Source organism: Saccostrea echinata, unplaced genomic scaffold (assembly GCF_033153115.1).
Source record: "Saccostrea echinata isolate AGI-Se365-2 ecotype Australia unplaced genomic scaffold, CSIRO_AGI_Sech_v1 ptg000056l, whole genome shotgun sequence".
NCBI lineage: Eukaryota > Metazoa > Mollusca > Bivalvia > Ostreida > Ostreidae > Saccostrea > Saccostrea echinata.
This window is the reverse complement of record NW_026889805.1, coordinates 18,442,782-18,465,072: the sequence shown is the minus strand read 5'-3', so window position 1 is coordinate 18,465,072 and position 22,291 is coordinate 18,442,782. Positions and strand designations below refer to the sequence as shown.

The 22,291-nt window shown below is 34.5% G+C and overlaps 1 protein-coding gene across 1 annotated transcript in view; it reads left to right on the top strand.

Annotated features, from left to right (window-relative positions):
- LOC133173479 (A disintegrin and metalloproteinase with thrombospondin motifs 16-like) overlaps positions 1 to 13,723 on the top strand; it is a 45,281-nt gene extending 31,558 nt beyond the window's left edge. Inside the window, exons 18-34 of the mRNA XM_061308464.1 lie at positions 2,054 to 2,131; positions 2,482 to 2,633; positions 2,734 to 2,881; positions 3,096 to 3,225; positions 3,731 to 3,912; positions 4,921 to 5,031; positions 5,263 to 5,376; positions 5,687 to 5,821; positions 6,056 to 6,214; positions 6,334 to 6,444; positions 6,545 to 6,763; positions 6,858 to 6,968; positions 7,137 to 7,343; positions 7,513 to 7,635; positions 12,546 to 12,746; positions 12,945 to 13,067; positions 13,213 to 13,723. Coding sequence (XP_061164448.1) covers positions 2,054 to 2,131; positions 2,482 to 2,633; positions 2,734 to 2,881; positions 3,096 to 3,225; positions 3,731 to 3,912; positions 4,921 to 5,031; positions 5,263 to 5,376; positions 5,687 to 5,821; positions 6,056 to 6,214; positions 6,334 to 6,444; positions 6,545 to 6,763; positions 6,858 to 6,968; positions 7,137 to 7,343; positions 7,513 to 7,635; positions 12,546 to 12,746; positions 12,945 to 13,067; positions 13,213 to 13,622 — 2,714 coding nt within the window. The 3' untranslated portion in view covers positions 13,623 to 13,723. The remainder of the gene's footprint in view (positions 1 to 2,053; positions 2,132 to 2,481; positions 2,634 to 2,733; positions 2,882 to 3,095; positions 3,226 to 3,730; positions 3,913 to 4,920; positions 5,032 to 5,262; positions 5,377 to 5,686; positions 5,822 to 6,055; positions 6,215 to 6,333; positions 6,445 to 6,544; positions 6,764 to 6,857; positions 6,969 to 7,136; positions 7,344 to 7,512; positions 7,636 to 12,545; positions 12,747 to 12,944; positions 13,068 to 13,212) is intronic.
- Positions 13,724 to 22,291: the final 8,568 nt, after the last annotated feature.

The window sequence follows — 22,291 nt, the reverse complement described above, 5'->3', positions numbered from 1 at the left end:
AGTGGACAAAAATCATACTAAATGATAAATGAGAATGATAAACCTTCCTCGCACGAGAGCTTTATTAAAACTATGTTCGATTGAAATGCTACGGGGGAAGACCCTCCAGGAAAAGAGATATCTCTATGATCAAACATGTTTCCTGTGTAAAAATCTAATCTTAAATAATGACTTGTCCTAAATTCTGTCTCGTATTTCATTTCCCTCTTTATTATGTTTTTGAAAATTGTCATATTTACAGAAAAATCCATCTTAGTGAGTAGAGGTTCGTTCTCCAGTATTTTAGCTCACCTGAGCTGAAAGCTCAAGCGAGCTTTATTGATCACATTTTGTCTGTATTCCATCTGTCCGTCTGTCTGTAAATTTTTCACATTTTCGACTTCTTCTCCAGAACCACTGGCCCAATTTCAACCAAACTTGTCACAAAGCATTCTTGGGTGAAGGGGATTCGATGTTTGATTAAATGAAGTCCCATGCCCTTTTCAAAGGGGGATAATTAAGAAATAATAAAAATTTGGTGGTATTGATTTTAAAATCTTCTTCTCAATAACCACTGGGCCAAAAAGATGAAACTTATGTGAAACCTTTCTTACATAGTGTAGATTCAAATTTGTTCAAATCATGACCACCGGGGGTAGGGTGGGGCCACAGTGAAGGATCAAAGTTTTACATTTTACATAGGAATACTTAGGAGAAATCTTTGAAATTCTTCTTCTCAAGAACAACAATGCCATGTTTGGTCAAATTTATATGGTAGCATCCTCAGGTAGTGTAGATTTAAGATTATGCAAATCATGACTCTCCGGGTATAGGGTGGGGGCACAATGGACGGTCAAAGATTTCATAGGAATACATAGGAAAAATATTCTTTCTTAAGAACAGCAAACCATGATTGGTCATGTTTATATGGAAGCATCCTTCAGAAGTGTAGATTCAAGTTTGTTCAAATCATGACCCCCGGGGGTAGCTACAATGAACGATCAAAGTTTTGTATAGGAATATAGAGGAACAATTTTCTTCTCAAGAACAAGAACAACAAAGCCGTGATTGGTCATATTTACATTGAAGCACCCTCAGGTAGTGTAGATTCAAGATTATGCAAATCGTGAACCCAGGGTAGGGTTGGGCCACAGTGAACGTTTTACATAGGAATACATGAGAAAAAAATCTTTAAAAATCTTCTCAAGAATAGCAAAACCATGATTGGTCATAATTATATGGAAGTAATGTTGATTCAAATTTACAAATCATGACCCCGGGGGGTAGGGTGGGGTCACAATGAACAGTTTTACATAGGGAAAATCCCTTAAAATCTTCTTTCCGTGAACAGCAAAGTCATGATTATTAATATCTATACAAAAGCATCCTCAGGTAGTAAAGATCCAAGATTGTTTAAATCATGACCCCCGGGGATAGGGCGGGGTCACAATAGAAGATAAAACTTACAGGAAAAAATCCTTACCTTAGAAATCTTCTAAAGCCATGATCAGTCAAAGATATATGGAATCATCCTCAGTTAGTGTAGATTCAAGATTGTTCAAATCATGCCCCCCCCCCACCCCCTTTATGAATAGGTTGGGACCACTTACAAATCCTACCCAAAGTGCTAAGGTGAGAGATGTGGTCCAGGGGCCTCTTGTTGACTGTTTTGTCAAAGAAAAAGCCAGGGTTAGTTTTCATAGCACATATTTGATATCAATTCAAGTTTCAATGAACCACAAATCTAAACCAATTCTCATTCATTTTTAAGAAATAACTAATTTTTTGGTTTTGTGATTTGATCAAGCAATTGGCTTGCGTGATAATTTGCATAAACGCGGAGGGCGTTTATGCATAAAATTATCACGCTAGCCAGTTGCTTGATTATATTTGCATGCCCTTGATTCCGTAAATTCACGTGCTCGAAGCACCACCTACTACACTTTCTCTGTCTTTTTTTTTAAACCACGCCTATCGATGAACCATTAGCTTTATGTAGAAATCAAGTATTTTTATTATTTGTAGTTTTATCTCTCGCAAAGAAATTAAAAAATGTACATATGTCATCATATAGGGTATCACACAGTATTGACAATACCCGTAGGAAGTACTGGCATAAAAGTGGAAAACAAGAATGGCTACAACTTTATGGGTACGTATACATTGCATAAATAATGACACCTAACAATAAACGTGCCTAAGCACAAATAATAATACCTGTCAGTTTTTTTTCTATTTTTGCAAATTTAAAGGAAGTAAAAATACATTAGTACTTGGAATTTTGTCCTTGTTTTTTTTTTCTCTCGCTCAAACCATTTTTAAAGTTTTAACAATTGCTTTGCTATGTTGTATATATATGTACATGTATTTTTCATTCGTCGATCTGGTCCAGTTTTTTAAAAGATTAAAAATTATCGATATAGTAATATCGAATGACAAAATCAACAAATTATTTCGATATCACAGTACACCGAAAAATAAAACATTGCATCTGGTTCTTAGGATTAAAAATCAATGGACGAGGTATATTTGGACAGAACAAGAACAAAGCGCTATCTGGTACTTACGGAGGATCAAGGGTGGTCATCGAATACCGTGCAACTCCCGAAAAAATAGAAATTGTTGGCCCTACCACTGCAAACGTGGAGATCGAAGTATGTTGAATGTGCAAGAATGATTAAAATTATACAGAAGAAAATATTGTCAAAAAGAATTGAATAAAAAAAATTACCAACATTTTTGAAACTACTTCAGGTTTATCAGAAATTCGACGCCTCACAGTATGTGGGTGTAGCTCCAGACATCACGTATACCTATCATACCCCGACTGGTGGTTCCTCAGGTCATGCAAACTTCAAATGGCACGTCATCACGGGGCAATGCAGTGCCTCATGTGGAACAGGTGCGTATGTGTGAAATGTCATCAATATTCAGGTAGTAAATACGATGATTGTAATTTAAAGATCTACAAAGCAGTTTTAATCCTGCTCTTCGTTCATTACAAAAATCATTCTAAACCTAGAAAGAGCTCAGTTTTATTTTACAATTTACATGTATAATCCTGTTTGTGAATTGGAGTAAAATTATACTTTATGAAAGTATGAACCTTTGTTTAGGGACACAGCTGAGGACTGCGAAATGCGTCAGAATCAGCGACAATAGAAATGTGGAAGACTACAACTGTGATGTATTTCAAAAGCCCTCGGAAACATCCGTCTTCTGCAACATCCAGGCATGCCCCCCAGAGTGAGTGTAACTGTTGGTTAAAGTTTAAATCTGTGCGTTTAACTTAACGAAGATTTATACTTCTTCGGTGAACTTTACCAGTGCAATTAAAACAAAAGAAGAAAATAAAACTAAGAATTAATTACACAGTTTTTTAAAGACCAGACAGTTATCAATCCCTACTGCAAAAAATGTCCGCAAATAAATCAACTATCAGATTTGTTTAAGGCATCGATAATTTGAGTTAAAAACTGAACCAGAAAATGAGAAAACATTTACAATCAAAAATCTGGAACTCTAGAACGCCAGAAAAATCTTCCAAGGATTCGAGATATTGTAAGATAAAAATACCTACAGAAAAGCATATCCATGCTATTCGATATATCAATATTCAAGTTACCGAAGTTCAATGCTACATTGCAATGAACAAATCTTACTTAAACGTTGTATTTTAGAAAAGGATGTATGAAAATGATTATAGATATTTAAAAACAGTTTGAAACTAAGTATTTGTTTTTACTGGAAGATGGCATGCATTTTCATGGGGACAGTGCAGCAAAGAGTGTGGAAATGGAACCCATACAAGAAGGGTACAGTGTGTAACTATACAACGAAACAAATTCACCGCGGTATCAGAAAGTCGGTGTAACGCCGCGAGGAAACCCAGAACTAGCGGGTTATGCAACACACAGTCGTGTGAAGTTACAGGTAGACTTTTCATTCCAAAAGTCTTTGCAATAATAATTTTTACATCCTGTCACGTTTTTGAAAAATTTTGATTAAGCTTTAATTGGGGTTAAAATAAAATTACACTTTCATTCTTTTCTAATGTCCTGACACTTTTTCTGCGATCTTCTTTGAAAGATTACTATTAATTGCATCCAAGGCAGCAATTAAGCCATTTTTTCTGAATTCTTTTGTAAAGACATACAATATAACAAGGAGTAAATCAAAATATGAGTTTTACAATTTGTCAATCATTTCCTTTAAGGTTGTCCGTCCATCGGGCTCTGAAAGTCAGTAGTTAAATAACTGAAAATTCTCACAAACCTGAAATTCGCAAAGTAATGTGCATTTACACAATTTTCTTTGAAGTTTATAACTATACTTAATCACTTTATACAGGGAAAATAAGAAAATCTCATATATGTTTTGAGGAAATGTAAATAAAACATTACACATTTTCAAAGTGAAAATTGGTCTAAATATATGTTTTGGATACTTGTACGAGATATGTGATCTTTTTTAGTTATGTTGTGTAAGTAGCACGTGATACCACTGTAAGATATATCACAGATGACTTTCAAATTAATTTCTTGCTGATAAGCTTTGTATAAAAAGACATTCGGGTTCTTGAAAAATTGTCTTTTTAGTTAGTCGTTTCAAATGCTTCAACTTAAATCATATTAAAAAGCATGAAATGAAAATTGTTTCAAGGAAAATTTTCAGGTGCAAACTTCATTTCGAAACAGTAAAATAAATAATAATATCTAGGGTTATTGCTCCTGCTGAGGGACGGATATCCTTAAAAGGAATTCTTTATCATTACTATAATACTGTTTTGCTTTAAACTACACTTCCATAATGTTGTACTTAAATGTATTTATTCTTTTCTCTTTCTCACTTTATTTAACTGCATAAGAAAGTATATAGCTTTTATGAAGGAAGACTGTCTTGCTTATACTTGCTTACGACTTGCTATATTCTGGGGTTAAGGTGTTTGCTCGGATAAAGTGGACTGTCGTGCCTATGGAAATCAGGTGTGCTCAAAATATCCAGAGTGGTCCAAGCTGAATTGTGTTAAACATTGTAACTTGTGTCCCGAAGGTACTACTGCTTATATACTAGTATACATAATGCTTTGAGTACATATATTGTTCATTCTTTTCAAGTTCATCTACTAAATATGTACTTTCTTTGATTGGTTCTAATCAGTAGTTTTCTCTGATATTCTTCCGCTTGTTTAACACATGTGTAGTAAATTTCAATGATCATGATTTTCAATATTTGACGTTTCTGGTGAGCAGCTTTCAGTGCTAACTTGTGTGTTTTGTATAGCAAAACCATGCGAGGACCTTGAAGATTGCCCAGCATATGGAACCAATGTCTGTGCGGAGTACAAAGACTGGGCTCAGATCAACTGCAGAAAACACTGTGGCTTCTGTACTTCCGGTAAATTATTCGCTACATTTCATAAAAAAACATCATCTCCGTTTCAAAGAATTGCACAATTTGGAAAGGGTCTTCTAAATATATCCGATTGATGGTACATAATCTAATTTAAGGTGTCATCATTATAAGACAGACCTTCTTACCAATGATTATTGTACATGTAATAGTAAGAAGAATGTGATCTTCATATTCTTGATGTACATTAGAATATGGAATGCGAAAAGCGATAGATATTGATTAAGTATTAAAATGATCGGAGATTTCTGGCAACTATGATGAGTGGAGATTAATTTTTTGCTATATTGTCAAGGTGGCTCCACTGTAGTGGGAATTGGAGGGAGCTGCTCAGATAAGGTAAATTGTGCTGAGTATGAAGATGATATCTGCACGAATCCTCAATTTGCAAAATGGTCCCGAGAGCATTGTCCTAATTGGTGCAATTTATGTAAGTTTTTTTCAATGATGTGAAGAATGCATTTTTTTCTGAAAAATTTACTCTGAGAAGCCTACATTTCTAAAAACTACAACCTTCTTTATCCTTTAATACAAAAGTTTGTTTGCTATCCAAAAATGGTCAAGAATATTAAACTCAAGGTTTTTTTGAAACGTTTGAAATATTTTAATTTTTTAGGGTAATATTTAGGACTCTTTCCATCCATTATCTAATCTTTTATTTAAGGTGAAAACACTTCACCTGGAACTGGCAATACAGACGCACAGGCGAATAATGATCCTTGTCGAGACAAAGTTAAGTGCAATGAATATGGTGATGACGTATGCACAGCGTATGGACCGTGGGCACATAAGAACTGCGCACGTCACTGCAAGTTTTGCCAACGTATGTAAATACTTGACAGTATAAATAATTTTCTTGTTAGTTTTCTTGTTGGTTTGTTTGCCAATTTAACCATTACTGCTTAGGAAAGTCTTGAAAATTGACTTCTTTCCCTTTCTCAGCTTGTACAGATAAACTGTTAGACTGTGCTGATTATGGAAAGAGTTCGTGTACTGGAAATTATGAAAACTGGGCAAAACAAAATTGTAAACTGTACTGTAACTACTGTGATGGTTGGTATATAAAGTTTTTCATTGATCATACTGTTTGAGTGATAGTCATGTTAATTAATATGGAATGTTTAGATCCACGTACATGTATTCTTATATGTAGCTGTGAATGTGAACACAAGCTCTGGTACATCGCACCAGGGAAGTTCAAATCAAGCAAGCAGTGGCAGTAGCAACAATGTCCAATCATCGTCTTCTAACATTGCGAGTAGCGACCCCTGTCGGGATGTAGAGAAGTGTAACGAATATGGTGATGATGTTTGCATTGAGTATGAGCCATGGGCAAGGAGAAACTGTGCGCGCCACTGTAAATTTTGTGAACGTGAGTTTTTTGTTTTCCCGAAGCATGTAACAAAAATGTTTGTATAATAACTAATGAACTGAAGTTTTAATGCGTTTGTAAATGATATTAATAGCATGTAAAGACGCAATATCGGACTGTGCAGCGTATGGGAAAAGTTCTTGTACAGGTGTTTACGAATCTTGGGCGAGAAAGAACTGCAAACTGTATTGTAACTATTGTGGAGGTAAGTCTTCTTATTGTGAAAGTATGACATTTGGAAAACTGAATTTATAAAAAAGTATTAGTTACAATTTTTTGTGTACGACGTTTTATTTCTCTTTTATTAAGTAGCAGAACAATATTAAGTATACTAACATGTAATATGCACTATTCCATTGATTTCCTGTATTAGGTGGTTCCAAATCCGACACCCATAAAACTACAGAAATAGTATCAACCACTGCTCCAACAACGCCTGCTTCTGTTGAAACTACTATTTTGGTCAGCAGCGACCCTTGCAGGGACCTTGTGAGGTGCGAGGAGTACGGAAATGACGTATGTACTGGGTACGCAGCCTGGTCCCAAAAAAATTGTCGCCGTCATTGCAAAATCTGCCAACGTAAGTTGTCTCAAAAAGAGGCAGTAAATTCTTCGATACAATTTTAACGTTCTAAGCAAACATAATAGATGCAAGTATCAACAATTTTTAAATAAAAAACGGGGCAAGTTTCCCTGCCTAAGGAAACGTCGTTTAGTTTAGCCTCTATTTGAAAGTTGTTTTTTCACAGCATGCAAAGATGCAATAGAGGATTGTGCAGATTATGGCAGACAAGCATGCACCGGTGGCTATATTCCTTGGGCAAAAAAGAATTGTCGACTCTATTGTAACCTATGTGGCACAGATAGCACAAGTAAGTCACGGACCATCGAAAATTTTCGATTTATTACATGTTAGCTCATATATGGTGACGATGACTAATCATTTTATCAATATTGTACAACAGAGTAAGTTTGGTCTCATCTTGTATGAAAAGAAAACATCAGTGCACTTGAAGATATTGGTGATTTGATACACACAAAATGAATAAGTTCAGTATTTTTCCTAGTAAGAAAAAAAATCAATGCATTTGAGATATATTGTCGGTTAAATAATCACAACATGGAAAAGTTCACATACTTTTAATAAATATAAAACGGAAATACATGTACATGTGTGAGAACAAAGCAATAGCATGAACATTGTTGAACTAAACTTATTGTGATATGAATTTCGAAAGTGATTGTTCCGACGCAGTACAACAGCTTAACGGCGGGTAACCAAAAACACAAATCGAGAATTTATCTTTTCACCTTTTGCCATCTTCTGCTGTGCCAAGTCCATGAAGTAAAACAAATGTGCTGCATCGGGACCCAACTTCAGTTCCTCTTCTTTTACATTGTTTTCGTCCTTTTCTTCGTCGCTACTAAAATCCTTCTTCCATCTAGCAAAATTGTAACCTATAAATCCAGTCAATGTACACAATAGTAAAATGCTGGCAAAGATTAAAATGTCTTGCCAGATAGAGAGATGTAGGTCTTGAGCATCTTTGCTATGAATATTAAGACGCAGGATGTCATTTTTCTCGGTGGTTTCATATCCAGCGCTGATGCCGTTCAGCCCCCCATATCCGATTTCTTTCAATGAAGGAGAGTGAGCAGGAACATGTTGTAATTTTGATACGTGATATGTGTGTGTTGGAGCAGTAGAACAAAAAGGCAAAGTCAGAGCGGCTCCTAAAACGAAATATTTAGACTTCATTCTTTGTGACACAGCTGTTTGCTACACTTGAAAAAGGAAATATGATTGTGACGTCTCAGTACTATAAAGTATTGTGACGTCATAACACTGGGCTATTTAAAAAAGCTGAAGGAAGGTGTGCATGGCGCGTCATATTACACTCACATTTCCAAATTTTTTCCCCTTAAGATTCTTTGCAAATTAGAAGACTGTTCATTTAAGAAATGAATTTTATTTTTGAAGATTCATGAGGTACATGAACTACGACGCTTCACGCCGGCATATTTCATGAAGCGCGTTATTTCTCATGAAATACCATGGATGAGCATGAATAATACCGTACTTGACTTCAAAACCATAGTGCAAACTGTTTTGCTTTAAAAATGACAGTTGAATGGAGTATTCTGTGACAACTCATCAGAAAAATAATGTAAATATAGGAAATGAATTTAATTTTGAGAATTCATGAGGTACATGAACTACAACGCTTCACGCCGGCATATTTATCATGAAGCGCTAACGGGCTGGCGATGGTTTCAATTTCACGCTTACTGATTTCCTTCCACATTATTCAATATTTGTGATTTAAAACAATAAAACAAAGAAATCATGATAGATTAATTACAACAAACGTATCCAGTAACAAACTTTAAGCATTCGTTGTTATTTAGGCCTACCTCGCGATTCCCAATGATTTTTAATGATTTACTATTTTACTATAATTAATGAATAGGAAGACAGGGTTCTAAACTGTATTGTACGTATTTGATAAATGCATGAATCCAACATTAAGAAGTCAACAATATTCACGATAGCTTAATGTTCGCGAATATATATATATATATATATATATATATATATATATATATATATATATATATATATATATATATATATATATAGGCAAGTGACAACAGAGGGGGTTTGCCCCCCCCCCCCCCACTTTTTTCCAAAGACTTTTTTTACTATTTGAAATGTTGAAGTGTTAATTGAAAGGTCGGTTGCCCCCCCCCCCCTTTTTTTGTTGTAGAATAGTCAAATAAGGGTTTTGTAGTAGTGTATGAATAAAATTTGGTACTGAAAGAAGTTGGTACCTACCCCCCCCCCCCCCACCACCACCACCACCACCACCAACATGAAATAGATTTTCGATATCGGACAATGAAATTTTTCCTTTTTTTTTTTTGCTTGTCAAGTTTTTTTTCAGGTAAATTGAATTTTTTTTCTCCTGCTGCCCCACCCCCACTTTCAAAAACGATGCTACGTCCCTGATAATGATATATATAAACTGTTGATTTTTATAAATCTGAAGCACGTACTTTTTAAAAATTGCAGAGCCTACGAGTTTGTAGGAACCTTGAATTAGCAAAACGTATATGGTCAAAAAGACAAAAAATATTTCTTCGGTATATATTTATGTACACTTTTAAAAAATATATTTATGAGATCATAATTCTAACACTGATTGTATTAGGCTGATCCAAACCCGTGTTAAAAATTTTAATTTACTGGTTCCTTTTACATTAAAACGTACAGTATTTCATATTTATGCCCCCCCCCCTTCGAAGAAGGGAGGGCATATTGCTTTGCTGCTGTCTGTCGGTCGGTCGGTCTGTCGGTCCACCAACAGTTTCCGTTCATTTTCTTCGCAGAGGTTGCACATACTGAAATGAAATTTGGTATACAGATTTATCATAAGAATATTTAGGTCAAGTTCTGTTTTCGATACGATCGAGCAATTTTTCACAGAGTAATGTAATGCCCCTTGGACTTAAAAAAAATCCAATTATTTGCAGTTTCCGTTCATTTTCTTCACAGAGGTTGCACATACTGAAATGAAATTTGGTATACAGATTTATCATTAAAATATTTATCGAGGTCAAGTTTTGTTTTGGGTACAATTGAGCAATTCTTGACAGAGTTATGCCCCTTGGACTTAGAAAAATTCCAATTATTGAAAAAAAAGGGGGGGGGGCATAAGTATTTCAGAAACAGAAACTCGTTTTTAATTTGTAATCACATCTGAGCCTTAGCTTTCTGGTCACCTATTTTGAAAAATGACGGAGGAAAATGTACATCTTATGGAAGAAATGCATTTAGGTTTTTAGTTCTAATAGTCAGAGACCAGAAGAGCTTATGCGATGATAAAGTTTCCGTTGTTCGTCCGTCTGTCTCTTTGTAAACAACTTTTAAAAATGCTACTCCTCCGAAGTTTGGTGAGATTTCATTATAACCGTGTACACTACACTAAGAAACGTAAGTCTCTTTATCGGTTTTTGATTTTGATGAATGGTGTTGAATTAGTTACTGAAAAAAATTTAATTCAGTGAAATTCTTTCAAAATGCTACTTTTCTTACAGTTTTGATGTTATTCCAATAAAACTTTTTACACAAGTGGACTATTATTAGTGACGTAATTATGTGTATCAGGTTTGATTTTAATGAATGAATGTTGCCATGGTTACTAGAAATACTGTACAGCAGGTTAAAATCGCGGTCGGAAAAGATCGCGATTTGTTCAACTTGCAGCAAATCGCGGTCGTTTGAATTCGCGGAAAGGAGAAATTATATTAAAAAATTTTCAGCACTGCAAATATTTTCCTTGCGTATTGTATCGATTCTGAACTCGATTAAATAGATCGAAACACCGTTCTGACCCCGATTAGAAGACAAAATGTCGTACGATTTACAATGTTACGCATTCAGATAAATTTTCTTCTTTCTTTCTCGTGTTTTCTTTCTTTTTATTAAATATTTTTATAATACATATGAGTCTATTCTGGAATGATTTATTCAAGTGATTTCAAGTCGTATCCAAAACATTCATGTAAAAAAAGAAGCCCTTTGGTAGGTGTTCTTTCATAGGTATGTTTTGAGTAGAGTACAGAGTAGTACTTACTGCAGTTTATTACATTTTCAACAGTGAAATACTGTGATTTATTTATTGAATAAAAGTGATATTCTCTCACAGTGTGAAAGAATACCAAAATGATATTCTCTCACAGTGTGAAAGGATATCAGAGTAAGTAAAAAATAATTTCTTGCCTGCCAAAAGGTAGAGATTAGTAACTAAACATCTTGATAGTGCTAAACTGCTAAACCTGTAATTTTCTTCCCAAATATGTTGCTAAAATCCATGCTATGTAATGTTTTCAATCTCACAACTGCTAAGCTATGACGTCTCAACCGCTCAACTATGACGTCAAGCCTAGCTATGACACTGTGTTAAAAAAAGACAGAGGCAAAGGGAAAATCAAAGAAAATGTAATAAACAGAAAATTCAATGTTTTGTAGATGAATATGGAATTTATTTCACGAGTGGGACAGGATATTTTGATATTTTCACGAGTGCGAAGCACGAGTGAAAATATCAAAAAATCCTGTCCCACTCGTGAAATAAATTCCATATTCATCTACAAAACATTGAATATCCTCTATATATTTAAATCCCTTTGAATCTAAATAAGTTGTCAGTACCGATAGTCAAAATGTTGAACTGTTAATAAAATTGAATTAATGTGTAACAGTGTTGTCTCTACTACGTAAGAGCCTTGATTAAAGATAATAAGACCAAGTGATACGTGATTTTAATGAATGAATGTTGCCATGGTTACTAGAAATACAGTAGAAGGGTTACTAGAAATAGAAATTTCAAAGAATTTCTTTCAGAATGATACTCCTTCTATATTTTCAGTCCCATTTCAATAAAACTTGGTACACAAGTAGATTTCCCTAAGGGTTTTGATTTTAAGAAACGATATTGCCATGTTTACTAAAAAATATATAGTTCTGTGAAATTCTTTCAAAAGCCTACTCTTGCTACAGAGATTAAACCAAGGATCATTGTTTTATTTATTGCTGTTGCCATAGTTTGAAGCCCAAGTGCTACTTTTTCCTACCTTTGTAAAGTAAAACTCAGCAGAGCTATAGTCTCGTCAGAGACTTCTTGTTAGAAATATAATCGAGTAATTTGACTGATAATGACTATTTTACTTGCTGATATTCAAAAGAGATATAGAATTGATTCATTTAAATTATTCATAGCAACCACTTCTACCACCACCACCACCACCACCACCACTACTACTACAACCACCACAACACCGCCACCAACAACTGTGATAGTTAGCAGTGATCACTGCCGTGACAAAATCAACGACTGTGACGAATACGGCGATGACGTATGCACTGCTTACACTCCGTGGGCAAAAATTAATTGCAGACGACATTGCAAATTCTGTCAGCGTGAGTACACTCTATACCAATTTACGTCAAAGTTGACAATAAATTGACTATTATATAAGCTAAATGAAACAATTATGATCACTGAACCTTCAAAAATAGAATTCGAATTAAGCCATTTTAAAGCATGATGTATAGTGCTCCTTTGCATTCTCTTAGCAAAAAAGTCATTTGAGGGAACATTTTTCTTTTGGTTTGCAGCTTGTAGCGACAAGTTGTCAGATTGTGCAAGCTACGGACGAAGTGCTTGCAGGGGACGCTACGCAAGCTGGGCAAAGATAAACTGTCAGCTGTACTGTAACTTGTGCGAGTCTAGGACTAAACGTAAATAAATACTAGTGTAGACCGCGATTGTGTTTCGATTTGCAAATATTTGTAGGAAGTCTTTAGAAAGAAACAATATCTATATACCTGACATTGTATCATTTCTGAGTAAAACAGAATATACATTTTATGTTTAATTTTTTAGGTTCTGCTTGGCATATTCAAGCACCAGAGAAAGTTGATGATATTGATCATTTGGAAACAGATTTGATAAATATGAAAGGCAACAATGAAATACTTCTGGTTCCCAGTAAAAATCCTAACAGTTCTGAAGTAAGATTACCGGCACCAGAATCTCAGAATTCGGTTCCGTCCAAAGTTCATCTCGTTCCTGAGATTGTTAACAAGAATTCTGTTGGGGAGGTTCCAAACGAGGGTGGAGGAGTCCCTCTCCGTCCAGTAGAGGAATATTCGGAGGGTCGTTTACCCTCAGGAGGAAACAGTCTAGATATGAACGAAAATATCCCACCGGAAAAATTGAACTCGAAGGGAGAAATTGTGATCAACGAAGTCCAAAAACTTGAAAATGTGGTGGAAGAAAGCGTCAAAATGTAAATCCGTAATAACACATGAATCTCTGTTTTGAGAAAATTAAAACTTTTTTTTCGTTTTTGTAAAAAGATGTTATTTATGTCAGAATTATAGTAGTAAATTTAGTCAGCATGCTATCAATTTCATTTATTTCGCATGGTCTTGAGATTAAATTTATTTTGTCGACAATGAATTCAATTTTACATTTTAGTAGTAACAAACCAAGCTGGTGAGCCATATATAATTTATCAAAAAACTACAACTGAAAACGAAAAGGTCCCTACATCGCAAGATTTGTATGAGGCAGTACGTTTCCCACTCCCCTCGATTACCGATCATATTAATCTAATATACTAGTAGCATTGAAGTACCCTATTCGAACCAAAATGTAAAATTTAGAGCATTCATACTACAGGTCGTATGTCATATTCTAGAGGCTTTAAGATTTATAATATTTCATATAAAGGGTGAAATTACATGCTGAAAGAATTATATTTTTTAAGTTCATTCAAACATTTCCCAAACCCTTTTTATAGCTTGTCAAGGCTTGTATGACTTTTGATAAAATATGATACAGTAAGGTCATATGAGGTTGTAAATGTTTCCATCAAAGATTGCTTAGTTCCAAAGAACAAGGTACGGTTTCAATACAATTCTTGCCCTGTTTTTTTCTTAAAAATGAAAGTGATGTGAAAAATTAAAACTCATGTTTTCTGAATCATTGAAATTCCATGCAGAAAGATCATACAAATCATTTTTCCCTCATGGCCTTCTAAATGCTTATTGTGACGTCATAAACTTGTGCAATTTCCCGTATTTTCTTAAAAAGTTGCAGAAGACACCAATTTTCAATGGAATTTTCATTCAGATAATATTGTCCACAGCCATCGCCCACAAAGATTTTGAGATATGTGATTTTTCAAAGAATTTTACACAACATTGCCAAAAATTAAAGTGGGCGACGGCTGTGGACACTATTTTCTTAAGGAAAATAACCCCTGAAATGAGTCATTTTGAGGCATTTTCTGTTTAAAATAGAGAAATGAATCAAATTGATGACGTCATATTTCCAGAATGGTACTCCTTCATGCCATATTCTTTCCTGATTTATCACAGTCATATACTCGACTAATATTTAAGCCAGTTTCAAAACCTTTGGAAAACATTAGATTTTTAGGGCACAATAAAGCTAATACCGTACCTTCTTCTTTTGTTCAAATGAAGCACTTTAGAATATGGTGAAGTTGAGCATATTTGAAAAGAAACGGACACTCAGTCAAAATGGAACATTTATCATTTACATGTGCTTCTACATGTATCAGCTAGTATAGTGCACCTATATATTTATGCCCCCGTAATCGAAGATTCGAGGGTATATTTTTTGCCCTGTCCGTCAGTCTGTTTGTCTGTTTATCTGTCTGTCCGCAAAAACTTTAACATTGCTTATAACTTTTGATTGATTGGAGCTATGGCTGTCATCTTTTACATGTGTATTCCTTGTGACAAGACTTCTTTGGGTACCATCATATTTGACCTTGACCTAGGAGTTTGACCCATTTTTTTTTTTTAGAATTTTACCCAACTTTAACCTTGACCATAACTTTGGAACAATTGGTGCTAGGGCTTTCATACTTCCCATGTGTAATCCTTGTGACAAGACCTTCCTTTGGATACCAACAAATTTGACCCTTTGACCTTGACGTTTGACCTACTTTTGGAAAACATTAACCTTGACCATAATTTCTGCACAGTTAGTGCTAGGGCTTTTATACTTCATATATGTAATTCTTGTGACAAGACCTTCCTTTGGATACCAACAACTATGACCCTTTGACCTTGACCTACTTTTGAAAAACTTTTACTTTGGCCATAACTTTTGAATGTTTGATGTTAGGGCTCTCATGTTTCACATAATTATAACATTCCAAAAATCAAAGTCTCTTTTCTTAAACAATTCTTTAAAAATATATAATAAAACGTGTGCTCTTGCTACCCCAGTGTAAAATATACATGAAGTGTCATATACAGGTTGACTTAGCATCATGCAGTACCGATTTATGCAACGCGGGTCAACGTTATTTCGTCCGTAAATAATTGATGGCCGTCCGGAGCTTTTGTTTTTACTCTTGTTGAATTATTTGTTAGAAAAAATATATACCAATGAAAAAACAAACCCTTAGACATGTTTTATCGCATTGTTATTGTTTTGGCAGGTAGTTTAGTCTGGACAAGAGTTCTCCATAGCACTACACACATTTTAGGTATACTCGCTGCGCCTCCTTGACGTCAAAATCCATTTTGTCGGCATTATCAGATTTGTAAACCGCGCTTATTATTTTTTTAATGATCTCCGTATTTCTGATCGAAATTCTAATAAGCTTGCTCAAAATGAAGACAAAAAAATTAAATTGAAAAATAATATACATAATTTGAAATATTTTCGCTCTTACTGTGGGTCCACCGGGAGTTTTAACGTTGGTGTTACATATTTTCAATATTTAATTTCGTGACTGCGCCGGGTACCCCTACCAGTGACACATTAATATACCACTGAAAAGAAGAAATAAAATATTTGTAAAATATTTCTTGCTTTTATTAATTCTTAGTGTTTGTCAAACGTATATGCAAATTTTCACCGAAAGACGTTCATTAGAAAGAAGAATATAGTTACACGATGTCTCAATAATTTCCGAACAGCCCTTGCAGTTTTCAATTAAATAACTTTTAAAGTTAATAGGTCATCAATTTTTTTAACCTACCTAAAAGACCCGTGTTAACTTTTCAAGCCGAAAGGTCAAGGTTGACTTTTTATGCCCCTGGATCGAAAAATCCCAACAATTTTGACCTTGGAGGTTGACATACTTTTGAAAATCTTTAACCTCGGCCATAACTGTTGAACAGTTGGTGCTTGGGGTTTCAAACTTCACATGTGTATTCCTTGTGACAAGATCTTCCTCTGGATATCAACCTATTTGACCATTTGACCTTGACCTAGGAGTTTGACCTACTTTTGAAAAACTTTAACCTTGGCCATAACTTTTGAACGGTTTGAGCTAGGGCTTTCATACTTCACATATGTAATCCTTGTGACAAGTCCTTCCTTTGGATACCAACCACTTTGACCTTTTGACCTTGACCTAGTAGTTTGACCTACTTTTGAAAAACTTTAACCTTGGCCATAACTTTTGAATGGTTGATGCTTGGACTTTCATACTTCACATATGTAATCCTTGTGACAAGATCTTCCTTTGGATACCAACAACTTTGACCTTGACGTTTTACTTACTTTTAAAAAACTTTAACCTTCGCCATAACTTTTGAACAGTTGCAGCTAGGGCTTTCGAATTTCACAGGTATATTCCTCGAGACAAGACCTTTCTTTAGGTACCAACATTTTTTATCTTTTGGCCAGGATTTTGACTTGAGAAACTTTAACCTTCGCCATAAGCTGCCATACGGGGGCATCACTGTTTCACAAACACATCTTGTTTCTTTCTACATCTGCATATTTTTCTTTCTTTTCTTTCGCCTCCTCTTCTTCATTAAGCAGGGACACAAATTCTATGAATTACCTTGTCCTACGCTGCATCGGTAAGAAGTTGCCATATTGTGTTTCAGCATGAATAATTTCCATGACCTCTGAAATCTTTTACTGTGTGAATTGCGAAATTCATTCATTTTTAAGCGCAAAGCGCATTCTGTCATCGTAAATCTACTTCCGTTCGCGATCCAGCGCCACTAAGCAAGTTAGATAACTCCACTGGGTTTTCTAAAAATATGCAACTGGAAATCCTCGACTCTCTTTCGGCTATTTTAGTGTAATATATATACTGAGTTACGTGCAGTTCTAATAATAGGAGTCAATTAGTAAGGTAAAGATACGCATGTGCATTGTATGAAAATCCACTGTTAGTAGATAAGGGCGGTTCTTGTCTTGTTTATTTCTATATACATTGTAAAATCGTGTCGGCACTCATCACTTGTGTACCATCACTTGTGTAGCTAACAACTGCTGCATCTATGGCGCAAATACTTAATTAAAAACGATTTATTATATATTCATGTGCATGTAATGTAGTGATTGAATAAGTACATATTTTTAAAACTCAGATGGGATTTTAATAAGTATTTAAAACTCAAACTGGAATTGAGTTATTTAATAGAAAATTTCGCATAAAATTCATTTACAGTGTACTTAACTATGTAAGTTCTATAAAACTTATATCCATAGAAACTATTATTTCTTCTTCTAGACCCTTATTTCAGGCAATGTAACTAAAAACAAGTCTTCCTATTATCACCCTTGCAACATGCAGAGACCTATCAATTAAGTTGATTTTCGCATCTCAGTATCAATAAGTAACAGACTGGAATGCATTCATGGATTGTCTATACTTGTGTTGTACTCTATACTTGTAATATGGGTAAAAAATATGATGTAATTCGCAAGGAAAGTCAGTTTGCGGCTGTACGTACACGTAGGGAACGCGGAGGCTGTGTTTTCAACGAATCCACTTAGATAGGAAAACTAATTTCTAGGAAATATTTATGACAAATATTGTGCTTTAAAATTTGTGTGCAGTGCTCAAGATCTGGCGGAAAATGCTAAAACCTTAATTAAACGTTCTTAGCAATGGACAGGAATAGCGCTGATGAAATGTTAAGCATACTTGTGTTAGGAACCGAGGAAGAAATAGTTTAGGTAAAGGTGTGCGTGTGTTGCTGATTTGTCTGCTAAGCGACTTAATGAAGACTAAGTAAAAACAGAATAAAACAATGTTGCATACCTTCATAAAGATTTATTCATGCTTGAGATTAATATAATGTCTTTTCTTTCTTGGGCTGTTGAATTATTTATCATGGAATTAGCAGAAAAATTACGGGTCAATTATTTTCAGTACTAGTATTCCTTTTTAACACACCAGTGCTGTGGATATTTTTCCCTCTCAACATGTTTTGCGTTGTAGTTAATTTCATACATAAACAAGTAAAGATTGGTGTAAAGTATCAAATATCCGTAAAAAAAATACTGAAGCATTTTAAGTATTTCAACAAGAGTCCAAAAATTACTTTTGGGGTTTTAATGACATATTTTTATTCCGAAGAAGAAAAGTATAAAAATTTTATTTTAAAAAAGTAAAATTTACAAATCAGATACATATATTTTAGATCAACAGAAAAGACTAATTTTTTTGATGCAAATACATTATAAATCACGTACATGTATATGAAAATCAGATGTAAAGGATAGCTCTGAATGTGTTATCATCAAACGAAGAAGACAAATATAATATCCTTATAATCAAAATGTATATTTACCAATTATCTCTGACAAAATGACGTAAACTCTACGGGTGCTCATTTAATAGATTTTTTTCACATGATGATGCCGATATGCTGCACAGCGCGATGTATGTGAAGTGTAAAAAATGTATAATGCACAGCTGTAGCATATTCAAAACAAAATGAAATATATAGTCTAAGTTTTATTTATTATTATAATAAATACCGGACGCTCGTAGCGATTGTGTAAATATCTTACACACTCCATTAATGTATTTCTTGTAAAATCCTTTCTATAGATTCGTAAATTTAAAAATCGCTCATGAATATGAAAAAAAAGAGATACACTAAAAAACAATTCAGTGAGAATACTAGTATTCGATATTTTTTAGATCTTTAATTCATAACTTTAATAAAATATTTTATCAATAAGGAAATATTTTATCGACGCAATAAAAAATAACTTTTTTATTTTTTGGGAGCACTTTCTAAAATTAATTCACAATCACAAACAGCCATCTTCAATTTGAAACACTCGTGAACACGGAATGATTTATTAAAAATTATCACCAGAACATTTTAGCTATCAGTGTTGCACATTAATGAGAGGAATATCAGCGACATTTTCAAGTGTTCAAAATTATTTAAAAATATACATTTTCCAGCAAATGTATAGCTAAATTTATAGTCTTAATTTGGTTGGAAAACTCGTCGACCTCCCCCCCCCCCCACACACACACCTCCATGCAATGAATTGCGATTTATACGCAAACCTACCTCTTATAGACTTCTATAAGGCGATGGAGAACAAAAATATTTTTACATGTTCTTTTTTTTTTTTTTTTTTTTCGTTTTTTTCTTTTTTTTTTATTAGGTTTGAGAAATGCATTACTGTTTGGACTAAATATCTGTTATTTAATTTTTATATATTGTTTTTTTTTTAAAGAAACGGAGAATCTCGAACCTTCAAATGTTTCCCCGTCTGGTTTAAAAAGGCGGATATAAGTTTTATTTTAAATTAAGTGAATATGTATCGAAGAACTGTGCTCGCCCCAGCGCGGTTGCACTGTCAACATAATACTTTTTCCAATACAACAGGCAATTTAAATTCAAAATAATTCTGATGAATTTCAAACATTGCTTAGCGCTTCCCAGTACTTTCAGTACTTTGATTTTTTTATCGCACCGTTAGTCCATACTGACGACGTAGATTGCTCTGAGGATATACAGGTAAATATGCAACTGTTTGATGTCAAACGCTACCCATGGCAGTTGAAAAACCGCGGAAAAGAGGTATCAAATTAACCACATACTAGTAACTGTTGTCCTGCTTTTCTGTGATTTTATTTCAGCGACGTCTGTTTTTCTGCGACTACTTCACACTACTTTTCCGCGATTCGTTTTAACATTAAGTTGTGTCATTTTATCATGAGCAGAAATTATGGAACCTATATTTCTTAATATTAAAGATTTTGTCAACGATTATATTAAAATTTCATTTCATATTCTAAGAGTAATAAAGAGCAAAATAAATTATTATAATGTAGATTTTATACTCATAGGGAGGAGATCGAAAACTGCTTTTGATAGAGTTGATTCATTTGTCTAACTGTCTGTCTGTTATCCAGACCTCGATCTTTGAAATTCATGTATAACCTTGAGTCAAAGTGAAAATAAACTTGTAGGTCATTGGTAACACCATGTTAAAAGTAAGACATCAACATATTAAACTAACTGGTCTAGCATCATTTCAAGGTCAAAAGATGACTTTGCTGCTAATATCACCTCACCGATGACCATTTAACTACCTGACGTTTACCATGAGAAATATTCTGTAGAGAATCAAGAAAAAATTACAACAAAAAGGATCTTGTTGAACACATTTTTTTAATGCTCTTAAAAGTTGTTGAAAGTTTTCTGTAGAGAATCCCCCCAAAAATTAACAAAACAAATCTTGTTGAATACATTTCTCAATACGTAACAGTTACAAGTAGATAGATGATATATAAACGTTGGAGGATTTCATTTAATACATTGCTTGATGTAACTTGAAATCTAGTTCCATTAAAGCGAAAAGTTTAATACAAGATCGGAACTTAATTTAATCAACAAGAAAAGAAGTCATTCAGAATCTAAGCTTATTAAAACACTTTGCTGGAGGATAACGATAACTTGTGTTCAGTTTCTTTATACAGGTGCTACGTAAGAAAAAAAATCTTGCTGCTAAAACAACTATTTATTCTATAGCTGATTTCAAAGACTGTTTTATTAAATGCCATAGTTTTTGGACATTTTCTGCAAAATGGTGTTTCACATAAAACTGGGGGTTGCTCCTGGGGCACTCCCTCAACTATTTCCGAGATCATGGTCACCGGCATACAGTACGGGGGAAGGGGCTTTATCCAAACATTTTGAAAGTAAGTTGGAACATACCCACAAGATTTTTCAGGTAATTTTATTTCTCTGGGTGCGCCCCCACCAACATACACACTTCGTACCTATTTCATTTTCAAGTTATTTATTGTGATGCTTTTTAAAAATGAAAGTGATTTGTACACTTTTGCGGACTCGACTTCTCATCGGAGATCATCCTTGGATTGGAAAAAGCTCGACATCATAAAAAGTTGGAAAAGAAAGCAAAATCAACAAACCGGTATTTTCAGTTTGTGGTCAGTGATGTAAGGAATATGTCAGCAAATTGAACACACACGGTAAAACGTAAACATTAACAATGACAGAGCTTTGATAATGTTTTTAAACAAGAGGCCCATGGGCCACAACGCTCACCTGAGTAACTTTGGCCCTGCTGTTCTTCACCAGACTTTCCCCCATGTAATACACCTATTGTGGTCCCATCCCATCCCAGGGGTCATGATTTTAACAATTTAGAATCTACACTACCCCAGGATACTTCTACATTAGTTTCAGCTTTTCTGGCCCAGTGGTTCTTGAGAAGAAGATTTTTAAAGATTTTTTCTATATATTTCAATGTAAAACTTGGATTCCCTATTGTGGCCCCGCCCTACCCCCGGGGGTCATGCTTTTAACAATTTATATCTACACTACCCCAGGATACTTCTACATTAGTTTCAGCTTTTCTGGCCCAATGGTTCTTGAGAAGAAGATTTTTAAAGATTGTTTCTATATATTTCAATGTAAAACTTGGATTCCCTATTGTGGCCCCGCCCTACCCCCGCGGGTCATGATTTTAACAATTTAGAATCTACACTACCCCAAGATGCTTCCACATTAGTTTCAGCTTTTCTGGCCCAGTGGTTCTTGAGAAGAAGATTTTTAAAGATTTTTCTTATATATTTCAATGTAAAACTTGGATTCCCTATTGTGGCCCCGCCCTACCCCCGGGGGTCATGCTTTTAACAATTTATATCTACACTACCCCAGGATACTTC